Source organism: Ischnura elegans, chromosome 3 (assembly GCF_921293095.1).
Source record: "Ischnura elegans chromosome 3, ioIscEleg1.1, whole genome shotgun sequence".
Lineage (NCBI taxonomy): Eukaryota > Metazoa > Arthropoda > Insecta > Odonata > Coenagrionidae > Ischnura > Ischnura elegans.
Window position 1 is genome coordinate 104,707,248 of NC_060248.1, and position 17,973 is coordinate 104,725,220.

At 37.9% G+C, this 17,973-nt stretch overlaps 2 protein-coding genes across 4 annotated transcripts in view; one reads left to right on the forward strand and one right to left on the reverse strand.

The window, feature by feature from the left end:
- LOC124156305 overlaps positions 1-12,965 on the reverse strand; it is a 98,983-nt gene extending 86,018 nt beyond the window's left edge. The window contains exon 1 of the mRNA XM_046530770.1: positions 12,755-12,965. Coding sequence (XP_046386726.1) covers positions 12,755-12,786 — 32 coding nt within the window. The 5' untranslated portion in view covers positions 12,787-12,965. The remainder of the gene's footprint in view (positions 1-12,754) is intronic.
- A 386-nt stretch (positions 12,966-13,351) lies between these two features.
- Positions 13,352-17,973, forward strand: part of LOC124156306 (probable JmjC domain-containing histone demethylation protein 2C) — a 622,610-nt gene continuing 617,988 nt past the window's right edge. For all 3 annotated transcript variants that reach the window (XM_046530772.1, XM_046530774.1, XM_046530773.1), the window contains exon 1: positions 13,352-13,605. In XM_046530772.1, coding sequence (XP_046386728.1) covers positions 13,450-13,605 — 156 coding nt within the window. In that variant the 5' untranslated portion in view covers positions 13,352-13,449. The remainder of the gene's footprint in view (positions 13,606-17,973) is intronic.

The window sequence follows — 17,973 nt, forward strand, 5'->3', positions numbered from 1 at the left end:
AAGCCTAATTGAATCCTTAAAATACGAAATACAAGTCCACAATGGCTTGAATTATAAAATACTCTGCTCAAACCATAATTAACATTCTTCCATTCAATGCGAACGAAATAACATCCAAAAATGTTTTCCAATGCATCAACTACTAGTAAATATTTCAACATCACATGCAATAGAAACTGAGTGAAGTTGACATACGCATCCAGCAAGTCCTCGTTTAGCAAAGCAAAGGATCAAACCCCAATTGTATTTCTCTGACTACGCATAAAGAGCAAAAACTTAGCAGCTCAATACCGCAGTATGGGTTTCAACGAATGTGTGATTAGCAGTCTTTTAGTATACATCATGACACATATGTGACTAATAATACGAAGTGCACTTCGGTAATGAAAACAAATTAACGGCTATCTAATTCAGCTATTTTTCCGAGAATAATCGTGGACAGATAGGTAGTAGTGGACAACGAAACGTTTCCCGGAGGACAACAGAATACATATTAGCCCCAAAGATATGCAAATAACCATTTTTGACTCATATTCTGAAAATCCATTTAGGTCCATTTATTCGCCACCTATTAGGGACGAACATACACTTGTTCGCAAAGGGAAAGAAAAACACATTAGTTAACTGCTTTAAAATTATGCGGAGACAATCGATAGTATAAAATTCACAAAATTAGCCAAACACCCAGTATCATTGCAGCACCCATAACCAGAATTACTGATCGGAAACGAACACTTTTTCGCACAGGGAAAGTAAAAGACACTCGTTTACAGCTTTAAAATTATATAAAAACCATTGCGAGAATAAATTTCAGAAAATTGTCCAAACACCCAGAATCATTGCAGCACCCATTACCAAAATTACTGATGAGAAACAATCGGTTCGACAATAATTATACAGCAAGCTCCCCATAATTAATGTAAACCCCTGGACTTAGGTCCAACGCGAAGGAACTAGTCATGAGAGGGAGATGGCAACCCTGTATAGAAGCGGAGACAACGGTGGACTCTCCAGATGATATTCCGCACAGCGAAATAATAAAAAGAAAACCTGCCGCCCACGATATGAATTGCACGAGGACACCCTCGTTTAGCGCTGGAGCTTTCTTACGGGGGATTTTCAGCGTGGGGGGACTGCTTCCATGCATTCTTCTCATTCATTCACCTCACCCACTTGAAGAGGTGTTACGCTCACATCTGTCCGATTCGAAGCCAACTCCATTCCATAATCGCGCATTAATACACATATGACTTCCCAATAAAATTGAATGAGGTCTCATGTGCAAGAGATAGGGGCACATTGGACTGTTTCCTATCCCGGACAAATGAGAATAGCATTTTTTAAAAGACGTTTATGTAACGAAATGAAATGGAAAATAGAACGTCTACGAACTCAACTATCTACTGAAGTACATCTATCTCCGCTACATAATTTAATTGCATACCGGTTGAAGAAATATTAAGACAATATATACAAACTCATTGAAATGAACCTCCTAGCACCATATCAACGATATCGTTAGCAAAACCTGGAGGAGGAGAGTCAAAATGATGAAACATACAGAGGATAACTATTAAATGGTAAAAAATAAAATTAACTGCCTTGAAATAAATACTTATCGCAAATTTAATCCGACGATTAGCCACCGGTTACTATTACGGAAACGAAGAGGTCAACTCTAGGACGAGAGGACAGTCGATGATAACAGAAAATGGTAAAATACGCATTCAGAAGACAGAGATTATATAATGTACAATAAAAAAAGGAATATGCTTTCCAAAATATTTTGATGGCAAGCATCCCAAGGCTAATTCTCTCCCAGCCAGGACATTCAAAATACATTATCCAGGCAAAAGGCTATTTACCGGAATAAAGAGAACAATTTAATAAATTTAAGAAAATGTTCAATCAAATAAGAACTAAACCTAAAAATAAAGAATCGTGTGCTAGAATAAAAATTGGAAGAGCAAATTCTCAAATCTTTGGAGGGCAAAAACGGTAAATATTGAACTGTTTTTTGATGGAGACAAGTTACTCTAATTGGTGCGCGGCCGTTCACACTAGGGAATTCGATTTAAACAAGGAAACCAGCCAGTAGCAGATTCAGGTCGTCGCTTTTGGGGAAGATTCATTAATGTAAGTGGCGCCTGGGACAATGCGTATGAGATCTGACTTGCGTAATACGTAGACAAGTGGCTTTTGGATATTCTTCAACTATTTATAAAGATTTTATCTTAAGCTGGAAAAAAAACATTTCAATGGGGAGTCAATATTACAATCTTTACAATTTGACTACAAATTATGGGGGGCGCCCTCCCCCTACTCCCTTCATCCACCACTGCAACCAGCAAGGTTTTCTATATATTCGCAAAATATTGTGGTAACTTTTTTTTAGCATGGTGAAAAGTTAAGAGATAAAAAATTTGTGGCCTCAACTTAAAGGAGGAAAGAGACAGAAATATGAAAATTGATATTTTAAAGCTACGCGGGATTCCCACGAAATAGCTCACCATACGTCCCATATGCTGCATCACTTTATCCCACCCACAAAGCCTAATCTTGAATTTTCAACTCGCTAAACGTTCTCGCATAGAGGACTAATATATACTCATACCCAAGTATTTTATCCTCCTCCTTATCTCAGTTAACAGTTTCCCCATCAGCTCAAACATTCTAGGCACTCCCCCCTTCCCCCCGTCTGCTTTTATTTATGTACTGCAAATCAATTTTCAGCTAACATAAAGCATCATCGAAAACAGAAAACAGCAATTATCAACACAAGGACACCTATACTAAGGCAACCATTCTTACTTTTCCCATTACCAATAAAAATCAGAAGTCAAAAAATTGAAAGAAATGACCCAGCTTTCATCGTTCTTCAACATAATTCTCGCATGAAAAGAACTGGTTGCAACACGCTTACTTAGTTTTAGTATCCATCCATCCAAGTATCCATCAGCCAGCAAATACTAGTCAACCGACCGAATAACCTGCACTGACTCAGCACAGCAGTGGCGTAGCCAGAGGGGGAGTCCGGACACCCCCCCCCCCCCGAAATATAAAAGGACAATTATTTTCCTTAATAAAAGAAAACAAATTATTGAAGAATCATGAATTTACAGTATTTTTTAACAAATGGAATTTTTTCGATTGTGAAAAGTGTTAAAATTAAAACTAGTGATGGGTCGATTCCAAAATTTTATCGATTCCGATCCCGATTCCGATTCTGACATTTCGATTCCGATTCTACCGATACCGATTCCATCGATTCTGATGCCATAAGCTCCAAGAAAAATATCACTTAATTCCAGGCAACAAGAAAACTACTTTTTAAAATATTACTCTGTGAAAGAGTCAGGTGACAAAAGAATCTTTCATATCATTACTATGTAATTAAAATATAATAGCTAAATTTCAAAAGAGAACATACCTGAAAAGTGGTGTTACATGATAGGTATTACTTTAGAATTGGCACTCATAATATGTCGACAATATATTTATATATATATCCAAACTACAAGGGAGAGCCTTGAGTACAGGAATTTTCATAGCTGTAATAAAGGTTACATACTACGTATATGAATCATGTAATATTTGGCCCTTTCAAATTCTCAAGCAGATAATCCAATTATTCTACATGCTCAGCCAGCAGGTTTTGAAGTCTCCATGTTACAGTATAACTGCCTGCAGAAAATTGCCTTTTGCTACACATTTGTGTTATTGGGCAAGTACTTTCCCACCAAAATTGCAAGATTTCGGAGACCTTGGAATTTTTATTAAAAATTATATCAACGATTTGTTGGATCTTGAATCTTAATGGAATTCAAGTGGACGAAGCGAACAACTATAGAACTAAACTTTAGTTTTGTAGAGCCAAAAAAAATGCTATACTTCTCACGTCATTCAATCAACCTTAAAATCTCTTGCTTTTTTAAGTTCAAGAAAGAAACTAAACGCTACAAATGAATATTAAATCGGACGGACGCAGTAATAAATAAGGCTTAAAGAGCCTTGTGGTGTGAAAACTCCCCCTACCGCGCGACTCTCCTCGGCGAGGGTGGAAAGGGAAAAAGAGTATCGCTTGTTGCCTTTCACGGAAACAGTTCATTTTTCTCTCTCTTAAGCATGCTGACTTAATCTCTTCACTTTACTTCAATACCCGAGGCATATTTCTTACGCGCGGGATGGTTCCGAAAAATATCCAATCCTTAGTATTTTCACTCGAGTAATGCGCTAAATGGTCAAGTCGATCTATACATAATCCTTTTTAACATCCTCAGTTTAGTGTTTTAAGTCAATGAAGACGATTATCCATGCTTTAAATGACGATTTGCAGGACAAATGTTTTAAAAAACTTGAAAAATCGGCCTCAGTTACCGAGCCTCAGAGGTCCGCGGCGTGTAGGTCAGCCTTGACGCGCGATTGAAAAATCGCTCTTATTTCCTTAATCGCAAACTTTTTTTTCAAGATTTCTACTTAGTACTCTTTAGAAATCTCTACTTTATATTGTGGTTCAAATTTTCCGAGTTATATTTTTCGTAAACGAAAGATAATGTCTACTTAATGTCAAATTTCACGTGAAAAACGGGTCGGCCATTTTGCGTTGTAAAACCAGACAGATGAGAGCCAAAATCTTCAAAAGTCATTGAAAGTATAGGCAAAGCACCAGATCAAACGAATATTGCGTTTTTTATTCCACAAAACTCATATCAACGGAAAACCACTTGGACAAATTCAAAGATTTTTTGAGGAAAAACGATATCTCGTGTGGCATTGAAAAATTGGTCATGTTTGGGCCTCTGTATCTCACTAAAGGTTCGCAATTATGTAAAATGGCATATAAATAATTATTTGCTAATGATTTATGAGTATTTACGCTGAGTTTCCAGTCTCTATCCCCAAAAAGGTCATTTTGGACTTTATTCCAGCTTTTTCCGATTTCGGACCAGTGTGCACGGGGTAGGAAGACGATTGGCCGCCGCGGCTGGCGTAAAGGTATTCGGCGCCCACGTCGACAACAACAATAGTGTATCCGGCAGGCTGAAACTACCAGGCCAAGGCATTAGAATGACTTATCGGCTTTAAAAACTGCATTATTACATGAGTTTCATGATAGCGCTTCCTGTCGGCAGATTCGACTCGACATCCGTAATGCTACTCGAAACGCTCGAGTCGAGTACCAACTACTCGATCGACTTGAATTTTCGAGTACTCGCACATCCCAAGAAGATGTGTGTTTTGTTATTACGATTACGTGGCGCGAAAATTCAAATGACTATTGGAAATGCGGTCGTATATTTTGTTGTTTGAAGTACTGCTGGAATCGGAATCGATTTTTCGCCGTGGCAAGTACTCGTTTTCGATTCCGGTTCTTGGCCGAGAATCGAGGAATCGAAGAATCGAGGAATCGAACCGACCCATCACTAATTAAAACCCATTACTTAGTACCCTATTTTTCAAAAAATCCCCCCTGGTTTTGAACCCCCTCCCACCTCGGACGAAATTCCTGGCTACGCCACTGCAGTGCAACACATTCCCACTACCTTGATAACCGAAAAAATATATAGTTTGCAAAAGTTAGCTCCTACAGAACAAAAGAACAAGACAATTAGCAGCGTGATTTTTATCTCGATCCCAAAATGCCCATGTCTCAACTGCCTTTCAATTACCCTCTTTTAGGAAATGATTAAAACGCAACCCACAGTTAGAGGCAAGGCCAGATCACAAAGCGAAATCGTTTCAATAAACAGTTCCTTAGCTGATATTAAGTGAATATTAACTCAAATAATCATTGGCGCATCTAGGGTTGGAAAGTTAGGAATCTAATCGAGGTTATAAAGCGTCATCAATAACCTCAGGATTTTACTGACAGCTTATGGCTTATCATAGGCATTCTACCGGTAATGGTAAGATAAATTCCCATAACCTGCTTCCCAACCCATGTTGAATAATCCTCCCTAGGAATTGTGAATAACCTATCATTCTTTATACCATCTACGAACTCTGACCACTTCCCCGCTTACCACTCACCCTCTCCTACATCACGGTTTTCGGGTTTCCCTCTCCTATAAGAGCACGCTCCAACCATACCTTCTACAATGTAAGGGGTAATTCGGACTCGATTATACATCCTATTTCCTCTAGAATTTTTCTTTCCTCAAGAACTTACCCATTGTCTTTTCCCCTCCGTCCATCTTCTAGGCAGTAATACATTGTCTCATTTTGTTAATTCTAACTAAATACAGACTAAATTGTAACTTAATGCTGACTCAAATTCTGTATATGGCATAAAATATACTTAATAGACTCAAAATAGAACTCGAACCACCTGAGAGGGAACGTGAAAATCACTGCGATCGGCGTTTGTCAATCAGGAACACACAATGGTTACGGCGAAAGTTAAAAAATATCAAGATAAACGCAATCCAATTTACATAACCCACTTCCATATTAATTGAGCTGAAATTTCACGCTAGCGCGAAAAGCAGTGACCGGTAAGAAATTACGGCGAAGCAACAATTATACAACGGTGTACAGTTTGAAGAGGCGCAGTTGGTGGCATTACGGGAATCTAACCCTCGGAACAAAACAACACACTAAGGCTACAATGTAGCATAAGCTGATTCCTTCACCAATAAAGAGGTGTGCACACATCGTCAACGCTAAATTACGGACTTACTTTTCCAGATGTAATAAACATATTGCCTTACCCGCATTTTCTTCTTTGAAGTTGCGTAAACCTTAGGCTCCCTCTTATGGGCGAAAAATTCCCTTTCATCCATAGCTTTTTAAGCGTAATAAATATCTCACTGAGCCTGGGTATGTAAGTTCCACCTGTGACTACAAATATCGATTAAATGAGGTCAACGGCGACAAACAGACGAAAAAGGATTAATTTAATTAAAACTATTATACGGATTGTATGCATTTGATTCAAAATTCTTAAAAACAAACAACTATATTCCGTACTCTAAAACAGAGTAAAATATTCCCCCTAGATCAGACGAGACTAGTTGCGGCAGGTCATTCCGACTCGCAAGTACAAAGATCAATCATTTATCCATCGTCCAATCCGACAGTCAAACACACATTTACAGCTTGTTGTAGATGCACGAGAACGAGATTTACATATCTGAGAAAGGCAAGCGTTCTTCACCATTAGGCGGCCCATCACTACCGGTCGCATTATGGCCATTTTTCCTGACTTATTACTTGAATAAAATTAATTCTATAACTTAGGAATTTTATGGGAAAATAGAGTTGACCATTACCAATATTCACATGAATTTCGAATATAAAAATTTTACCTCAGAGAAAACAATGAGGAAAAATGTTCACAGTTGAAAATGGGAAATTTTGAAGGGAAGCTAAGCCTTAAACCGAAAAAGTACAAAATGATACCTTGAGGTTTTAACAAGTAAAAATAGGAAATTTTGAAGGGAAGTTAAGCCTTAAACCGAAAAAGTACAAAATGATACCTTGAGGTTTTAACAAGGAATACGCCAGGAGAGCAGACTGGACGAGGCCACTCCGACGTAGCTCCCTCCACCTCAGCTCGTTCGGAAACTATGCGATTACCATTACGACGTGTCAAGACTCGCATGAAGCACGCGCTCTGGCAGGGACAGCGGATGTTATGCACACAGGCAAAGCAGCTCTTGCAATGATAATGCCCCCGATTAGAATCGTAAACTCTTACTTCGACGACCTAATAACGCCAGAAAGCGATGTTGAAGCCAGAGTGACACTGATTCTACCGACACGCTTTGAATTGATCTAATTTGATTCTCCGGCTAAAGTAGGGCCAAAGGGTTGCAAATAGATGGGGGAGCTACGAAATCTGTGACATAGCCTAAAGAAAACGGAAGCCTTCAAACGGATCGATCCATGTGGCTGGTCATAGCACAAAGATTAGCACACACTGAGTGTTCAGTAAGGATTTGAGTGGGACCCGTGAAAGCTGTATCAGAAAGAAAAAATCTCAGAACAAGTGAGACTTATTCTTACGGAAGAACCGAAAGTAAGATGATGCAGGACAACGAAGGGCGGTGGTATAACAACAAGATTCTAATCACACGTCATATTCCTACTCTCGTAATCATCAGAGAAAGAATTAAAGGACAAAAACATGAATTTTAAATCACGTCTACACTAAAATTGGGAGGAAGAGGGGTTCCACAATGGACCTGACGAAATTTGGATGTGTTGTAAGAAAAAAAGTGTATTACCTAAAATAAAATTTTGACAGATTCTGAGGCCGTTATTAGAATTAGAGAATGCCTATACAAATTATATTAAACATCCGTCACCCACGGTCGACACAAAGAGCAGTAAAACCGGTCGACGGAAAAATTTTTCTTAGGTAAATTGGCAATGTATACATTTCTATTCGGGAGGGATGATTTATCATCAAAAGGTAATCTTGTGATCATTATAAAGAAAATACAAATAAAAATAAAATATAGTCATCGTCGAACTCAATGCAGGCCCAGTAAGCCACCTCTGATAACAGGGGGCTTAAGGTCGCGGCATTAACGCCATGATCAAAACAAATTACCGGATGCCCAGAAATTCAAAGCAGAAAAATTCATACATATTTCCAGGTTTTCCAGGGTATTTTTCGAGATCCCAGGTTAATGTTACGTGATTATTGCGATAGATAAGAATTTTGAAACACCTATTATTACTTTAATATTTATAAATAATATTATAAGTACGTTTTTACAAGGAATATGTTAGATGGCACACATTGCACTTAAAATTTAAATTCATTCAATGCAAGATAAAACGCTGCTTCGACCTCACCAAAACAGTCGTTGACGTCACCTGGCATTCTATTCTTCACGTTTTTGAAATAAAAGATTTTGAAATCCCCGGTTGGAGCCAAATTCATGATTACTGCGATAGATGAGAATTTTAATAATTTTTCATCACTCCAGGGACTAAAAAAATCACGCACAATTCCCGATTTTCCCGGTCGCTGTACACACTGAATTTCTACTGGCGATTCTAAAATACCGAAAAATAGGACTCTGGGATTCATAAATGTAAATTTCAAAGATTCCACTACGAATCAACCCAAATACAGTTGCATTAACAAAAAGCACTTAAGGAAATGAAGCAACATTCCAACAAATACCAACGAGCCCTACAAATTTCTCAAATCGCGCGTAACTTAATGTGATAACAAGGAAGAATTTTTTTGAAGACGTTATAATAAGATATAGCTGCATTGCTTAAAACCAACAAGAAAATTGTATTTTGGAAAGGAGGGCTATGCACCATAACTGCCCTAAAACAAAATGCCGAGGCAAGATCTATCTAAGTACATACTTAAAAGGTCATCAATTTACATACAACGGTAGATCAGATCACATAAATAAAATAAGAGAGATAGACTGTAGAATAGAACAGATTCAGAAAGTCCTTTTCTCCACGATCATTAAGAGACTATAACGGCAGGGTTAGAACTCAAAAATAGATTAGATGACCTGTACTGTAACTTACTAACTTATGTATATGTCTGAATGGCTAGCTTAATGCATATGTCTGAATTTTGTTATTATTTCTAACAGCATGCTTTGTGTGCTCTAGCTTTTTTGGCAGAAAACCTTAATGAGTAGTCGGCAAGTTTTGCCAAGAACGAATGTGGTAGTATAATTTGTTAGTGTGCGTAACGTTTTTCGTACCATTTGGTGTGCATGTGGGAATACTATTGCATGCTGCATTCTGGTGATTGATCACCCCCTGCCAAACACCCTGGAGATGGCTCGCAGGGTACATATATGTAGATTTGAATCAAACGGTTAAAGAATAAACTAGTAATATCCCTAGACCATGAAAACATCTTGGCAACATAAGCCAACCTGAATGATGAGTGTAAGAGTAGCTCGATGCTATTGCTAAAAAAAATGAGGATTATGCAACAGAAAAATTAAGAAATGAACATAGCGAATCAAGTAAATCATTAGATCATTAGTAACTAACATCCGATAGTGGTGATGAGAACACCGTACTTCACCTGATAAATCATGTCACACAACATTCTCCCAACTTTTTTTTATTCATTCCAAAATGAACGATCCATTTCTATCTCTATGTTCCACCAGCCCAAGAATCAGCCATTCAATCATGGCAAGCCTTACCAACCAACCCAGCCTCTTACATACACCTCCCGAGATAAGTTTCCAAGAGCCCTACTTTATTTTATTAACAGCAACAACATTTGGGTGTGCCAATAGCAAAGTAATGATAGCAGGAATCACTCATGCCAACCACACTGCTCCCTACAATCTAGTGGGCAATGCATTGCGATGAAGGCTCCAACAGCGACGTCAAATACCCCGATACTATGGATCTAAGGTATATAAGCAAAACTGGTTTTATAAGTGGGAATTTACTTCGATGCTCGGAGCGTAATGCATGAACTATTTTATTTCAATTACGAAAAATTTGAGGCAAAATATTATTTAAAAAGATACCCGACTGCCTGATTAATTTTTTTACGAACAATGTACTTACCGCCTAAATATAAAAAAATAATGAATAGTGCCAATCCTCATACAATCAAGAATACCCTGCCCATTGTATTTCTCCCTTTGTCCGGTAAATAGTCCCATACGTCAGGGACAACTGCGATGTATTCGAAAGTCAAAGAACTCCAGTCTTGATCGCGAAGACTTGGGTTCAACTAAACGTCTTAGAAGTTTTTATTACCTGATGTGATAAGAAACGGACACCTTAAGTGCTTATTCAAATGTAGGCCTCAAAATTATACACATTGTAGGCATTAAATCTCACAGATGAAACCTACAATCATTATACGTTGAAAGTCAGGAGTTAATGCATTCCAGCAACAAGCAACTACTTTCATAGCCTTGACAAACGGAAAGACAGCTCACTGCATAGCCACTTACGGGTGAAGTCGAGGTTAAGGAATTGACAAGCTGATTTTTCATGTAGAAAATGAATGAATTCATACTTGATACTAGAAATCCGATGGAACTCAAATAATTTCATCCACATTTCAGGAAACTACTCATTGAGATGGTCGAAAAAAAAACAAATGGAGCCGATGAAGAAATTACAAAAAGCTTTCCATCTCATATCTATCTATTACACCCAGAAAGAATAGTAGTGTAAACATAAAATTAACAAATATCTCATATGTTCAACTATTAGTTCTCGGGTAAGGACGGTAACAGACAACCAAGTGGTCATAGTATCTCACAAGTATGTCAGCGGAGTCTGCGGGTAAAATGAGAATGATATACCTTAAGGACGAGTAATGCAGATTGCAATCAGTTTACATTACTCTGACATGAGTCGAATAATGCTCTGATAGACATGCATGAAACAAACGTTCAAAAATTTCAAAGGTGCTTTCTTAAGGAATTCATGACAAATCTCGGATACCTAACAGCCAGAACACAGCTGAATTGGGCGCTTGCGCACAAATGGAATTAAAACAAACGGAATGGGCAGCAAAGATCATATATTTCAAGATTTACATACATAGCTTATTTTAAACGACTAAAGAAGAGCAGACGTCAAACCACGACTAACAGGGCGAAACGCTATTTCTCAAATCATGTTAACAATCTCACGAAAAACAGGGGCTTAAGATCGAGATAATGTCATTATGGCACAAGCAAAAGGTGACAAATTGCACACGAGATGCAATTACCAAGAGATGAACGGTTCTCTACAACCATCGGTATATCAATTTCATGAACGCATTGTAAAATATGGCAACTAAAATGAATGTACAATGGCATTAGAAAATTTTCTTCGGTAACATCAACGGAAAAATGACAATCTCAATAAAGTAACCAATGCAAATATATAAATTACCAATATTGGAACCATTACTGGATAATAACGTAGAGTAATGAAACTGTTGCCAAATTAGACTATTGCTATATATCTGACCAACACGAGGAATGAGTACAAGAGATAAAAGAGCAGTAAAAGTTTTCTCACACTAAAATACTTTTCACCTTGTTTAATTTATGTGGAGCACCAATACGGAATGAAAAAATCTGTTCGTCTTTCAAAATAACACCGATTCGCAAACTAATGAGAAAGTTACTTCGTAGTTTTACCAACGGCAATGTTGAAAAAATACTAAGTCCCACTTTATATTTCAATATCGAAGCATGAAATATCGCTACCAACGGAAGCTGGATAGCCAATAGAAATGACAGAAAACAAGGGATATTTTCGTTTAAGCATAAACAAGAATGTTCCTTGGAAGAAAAAATGTGATGTAATCAAAATTAATTTTCCAGCAAATACATTAACTCAAAGAAAATCAGTGCACCGTCATCATCAAGGATGAGGATGACGATTATAAACGCAAGGAAAGATACTACAACAGTTCAATTGGTCAATAAATCACCCTTTGCAAGCAATACCAAGGATATGTATACATTTATTCCCAATTTTAATATCTACGTCGCGAAAAGTCTACATATGCAAGAATTGACCTTCATTCGGGACTTACGGGGTCGGGAGATAACATTTGAATCGATATCAGCTGGTACACCTACTCATGGATAACTCACTCTAAATCTAGAGTAGTACGTATTCGTAAATCAAAAATATCATCATATATCCAACGGTATATTCACTTACGTTCGTCTTCCTCATTGAAATTTAAATTCAACAAAGATTATAGCACTTCCTCGGCAAACAATGGGAAAAACCGTTACATTTAAAATTCAAAATCACCGAAGAAAATGAATATACTTACATTACTAATCGGGAAACAATCGACGATATCATTCTTGTTTGGAGATGCCAGATATGAGTCCACACAGAGCACAAAACACTTATAAGATGATCACACCACAACGTTCCGACCACAGGTACTGTTTCCAACTGCCATTTTGCTATGTGACGTACTTTTGTTTTGATCACATGGTAACGAACTATCTAGCAGAAGTTGTCTTCCGAAACTGCGGAAGGATATTATGGAGATACACTGCAATCCTATTGGTCAGTGGCAGAGATGTCAAGGGAAATTTAGAAAAGAAGGTAAACTCCATGGAAGCCTCGTCGAACTTCAAAACGCCACTTACCCATTATTTTGAAAAATACAATAACTGAATTTTGTATCGATTTAAGGTTTCGTTGCGTCTTATTTTAATTGAAAAAACCATTTATGTAGTTCTAATCTTATCTTAAACGTTTAATTTTATAAATCTCAAATAATTGAATTCAAATCCCTCAAATGGTTGAAGTCTGGCGATTCTTCATAGAGGGCAGCAAATGAAAGGCGATGGTGCTGCCACCGCCTAGGAACTATTGCAACGTTCTGCTGCTCTCAAACGATTTTGTGAGTATCCTTGCGCGGAATTGGAAAGATGTTGTGTTGTTGATCTTTTCCTGGAAAACGTTTGACGTTTGTGGTGTTTGTGAATTGAGTATGTGTTTCTAGTGTATATAATGGCATATAAGTGTAGAGAAGAAATAGTTGGTAAACGTTTTTTGTCTGTGAGTGGATTTACAAAGCTAAAATTAGGAAAAATAAACGAATGGGGATGGCGGGCGGGAGTGATAAGAGCTGCAAGTCATAAGGACAACAAGCATCCAGATCTTCAGGTAAGATTGTTTAATGTTCTTCTTTTCTTAATTGTAAGTTAAAGAGAACCTCTTTACGATATCAAACCTTACTCTCATTGTACGTCCTGGAATCCGTAGTAGTTTGTGAGCGGGGAATGACGTAACTGCGAGTAACCCATGTGTATCAGCTGACCAAGAGCAGACTCGGCTTGTCGGGCCCTTTAACCCTTTTGCGAGGCTGCAAATGACTATAGACTTAGTTCAACATTCATTTCTTCCTCTGCCGTGTATTACTACCTCTTTTTTGGTTTTTATTTTCCTGGTTTTGATTTAAAGGTATACGTTTCGTGTTCGTTTGTGTTTACGCTAGTGGAGCGCAAGATAATGCCACTCGTACTGTTCGGTGCAACTTTTCAATTTTCTTTTGTCTTCGTGCCTAATCGTTTGTGGGGCTGATTTTGAACATTAGTTTTATCGAGGATGTTGTAGTGTTCGCAAGATTTCGGAGTTGATGTGCCTATTAACAACTTTTCTGTATGATGTATTTTCAGTCCCAGGCAGCGCAAGCTTGTGTAAATTCTAAGTATAAACACTGCTAGTTAACTCGACTTTATCATTCTCATATGTACTTAAGGTTTTAGGCGTTGTGATATTTAAATCGTTGATGTATTTGCTAATTATGAGAAATTGGTTTTAGTGCGTGGCTGTAAGAAATCTAATACCATTCCCCCCATCCAGATTCTTATTCCTCTTGCAAGTAATGTGCACTTGTCGCGACCGGGAGAGAGTGTATACAAACGAGTTTCCTTTCTTTTATATATTTTTAAAATTATATTTACTCGTATGGCTATAATACTTACTGCAGTTCTCATGCATATTAAGCTTGGCAAAATATTTTATAACCAAGCAAGATTCTACATGAACTTTATTGCTATGTAATGGATAGTACTTTAACTTTACAGTGTCCCCAACATTAGGCAGTGATTGTGAATTAAAATTATCGGAGTTTTAATTTTATTCCGAAGTAATTATTTTCACTATCTGTTTCCCTGTTCAGCCCGCCGTTGGCTTTTCAGTACTATATCGTTCTCAGAGTGAGAATTCATTAATACTTTTACTTCACGAATTTCAATATTTGACATCGACCATATCTTCATCCGTTATATTTTTTCGTCTTTTACGCCTTTTTGATCGGTAGCGATTTTCACAATAATACATGGCCTTCTTGTAGTCGCATCTGTAGAGATCGTTGACCCCAAAGAAGAAAGAAGTTTTGTCTTTCCTCCTTGGTGCATACACCGACCAATCTTGAAGCCGACTGTGTCATAGTCTTAATATTAAAATAGGAAATATTTTGTAATTAGATCTTGGCAGCGTTTCCTCGATAATATAGTATTTTTAATCCTCTTCCCTGCGAGTAATATTTAGATCCTCATTTTAAGAGTTGCATATCCAACTGCCCATGAATTAATGACAATGTTGCTGCATTGATAGCATAAGTATAATGTTTTTATTTGTTGATTTCCATCAAAAATGTTAGTCATTAGCTCAAATTTAATTGGTGTTTGTTGCCAGCAAAATTAGAAACTGTTCATAACCATTACCTCTTGCTTGATTTTTTTGCCTGAATGCCCTCCCATACCTTGGCGCCAAATCACCTTTTGAAATTTCGTATATTTTTCTCTTATTTCCAAATTGAAGCCTCCACGTTATCATTTATTGTTAGCCTGCGCCTTGGAAGCCCACGGTCATTATTTTATTTCTTCGCATGTAGTGTTTTTTCCACAAATTTTGGAATACATCTACAGTAATAGGTGCTGCTTTTGTTGGCACCGACTGGTAAATATCCTTTCGTAACTGTATGCCAGACTGCTGGAAAAATCTTTTGCGTTTTACTACGATTGGAAGGCGACCCTCATCACTTTTCAGGAAACGGCGCGTTTCAATAGGTACTGGTGAAATACTAATTATGCATGTAGTTTGGGGTCAACTATAAGCCCCAGGCTCATAACGCTCTGGCTCTTGTGTTGACGAGCTTATTTCCTCGTTTCACCATTAAAAGTTCCAATTTCTTCGTTGCTGATGCTAAATTCGGATGGGTGTGGCCTCTTGTCGGCATGAACGAAACTAAATTGATGTTACCACTCTTTCGTGCAATAGGCGGATGAGTATTTGTGGTATTGAGCTAATTTAATACCATTGTGTCATTATTTGACTACGGCGCAGTTGTTTTGTGTATTTTTGTTTTCTGTTAGTGTTATTCTGCTGCAGATGTTCACCAGGTCTTGAAGTATGTATCATGGAATTCATATTCCTGAATTTTTTTGTGGAATTTTTATTCTTTAGTAAATATTCTTTTATTATTCAGACAAAGTTTCTTACACTTTATTGGGATATAAAAGGCGTAAATGCTTAGTTGTGTATCACCATTTTTAATGTACAAACAGTGCTGTAATTTTATTGGTTTTGAATGAAATGTTAATTAGAGATGAAATGTTAATTGCTATAGACAATTAAGACTGAACTAGGGAGGAAAAAATTGGTATGATTTACTTAATTCTATTTCAGTTAGAAATACCAGGTATAACTTCCTACCCTACATCCAGATAATTGTAATCGCAGCAGAAATAATGTCTCATTGTCATATTAAAAGTATAATTTACATTAAACGCCTGTAGATTGGTAGTAATTCCTGAAACTTATACTAATACTCTTCCTACGATGGGGAGACCTTTTTATTGCTGAAATAGCGTATGTTAATATTTAATTGTCTGATGGCATATTCGATTAGTATATCAATGAATATTTAGAGTCACAAAGAAGAATAACTATTACTTTATGCAAGACTTGCATCCGAAACTCTTAAATTCCCAGTCTACCAGCAATACTTCTTGTTATATTATATATTATTCCTAGTTGTATACCGTTTTCTCTTTTGCTTGCTGTTGCCCTATCTTTCTCACGCATTATGTCCATGTTATAATTTAGTTGATAAGGTCGATCTTTAGTTTCCTTGGTAGTTAACGTGGTCAAATTGTTGACGGAATATGAATTACTAAATTATGAAATATAGTATTTACCATTGTGACCTTTCCTGAGGCCTGCCGTTGTATACCTACGTTAAGGCCGCTATGCGCGGTGAATGATCACTTGATCATTCACCGTGTATAGCGGCCTTTAGAGCACATCCCCTAAACAGGCGCCTGTGCAAGACTTTTGGTCTGTTTGGCCACGGCTAAAATCCACTATCCAAATGGAAGCCATGGAAATGCTTCTCCTTTCGCATACTTTTGGGGGTTATTGTTGATGGACTCGTTTCAACGGTATCCATATGTGTCTCTGCCCACGGGCATTTTGTGCTGTTGCACCTCTCATACTTTTTGGAGATGACTTTCAACCCCTTGATACAGTTCAATTTTCCGGCTTTCGATGCGTTTCCTCCGTCAATCCATTCGTGATTTCGCACTCCTTCGCTTAGTCCGTGGCCCTACCCTCCTCCTCGGGGGTCTTCGCTTAGTAGACAGGTCATTTGCGGGTGTAAAGGAGGGGCTGGTATCTTCGACCAAGTCCGCAGGGGTTATTGCTCCCTGGGGAAAATGCTAATGAGACGGCACCTTCCGGCGGTGCTGAATTGGTAGCAAACGGCTTTTCTCTCGAAAGAAAAAAAATCGGCTCCATTCCCCCCTTGTGGGCCTTGGACATAGAAAAGGGCGTTTTCAAATCGGGGAGGGTTAGGTGTTCTGGAGTCGCCAGCTACTCCCCACCGTCTTGCCATTGCGTCCGGAGTAACTCTGCACCTTGTTCCTCCTCCTTTCATCTCCGAGCATGAAGTTGGCCCCTTCTGCATTTCGGTCAGGGAGTATTTAGTCTTCAAAAGCTGTACTCATATTTCTGCAGCATCTCGAGTGTATCCTGTAACTATAACTTCTGCGAGGTCCGGTTTAATCTCATCGCGCCACAATTCTTTTCAGGGGTGGTTTGTTTGGTCTGGCTCTTATAGCTTTGGGCATTTGGGTCTGGATTCCTTCACTCAAGGCCTCCTGAATCTCTCAGGAACGACGACAGCACTTCGTCTTTTACGTAAAAAATGCCTCTCGTCGAACGACATTTATTGTGCCAAAAGATGGCAGTTATGTAAATCCCTTCCCCTTACAAAAATAAATCCATGTATTATTTCAAAGTCAAATTCAATCATATCTCAAGTGAGTTTATTTTATAAAATCCATCGAAGGCAAGGTTAATCATAAAAATGTTTATTATGTCATATTATTTACTCGTTGTTTATAAGTCCGTCGATTGATTTTCGTGTTTGGCTCTTCATCATAATGAGTAGATGTCGACGAAATTACGATCTCATCCTTTAATGCTGTCTTTCTTTGGGCTTAATTTCATTGTAATAATTTGATT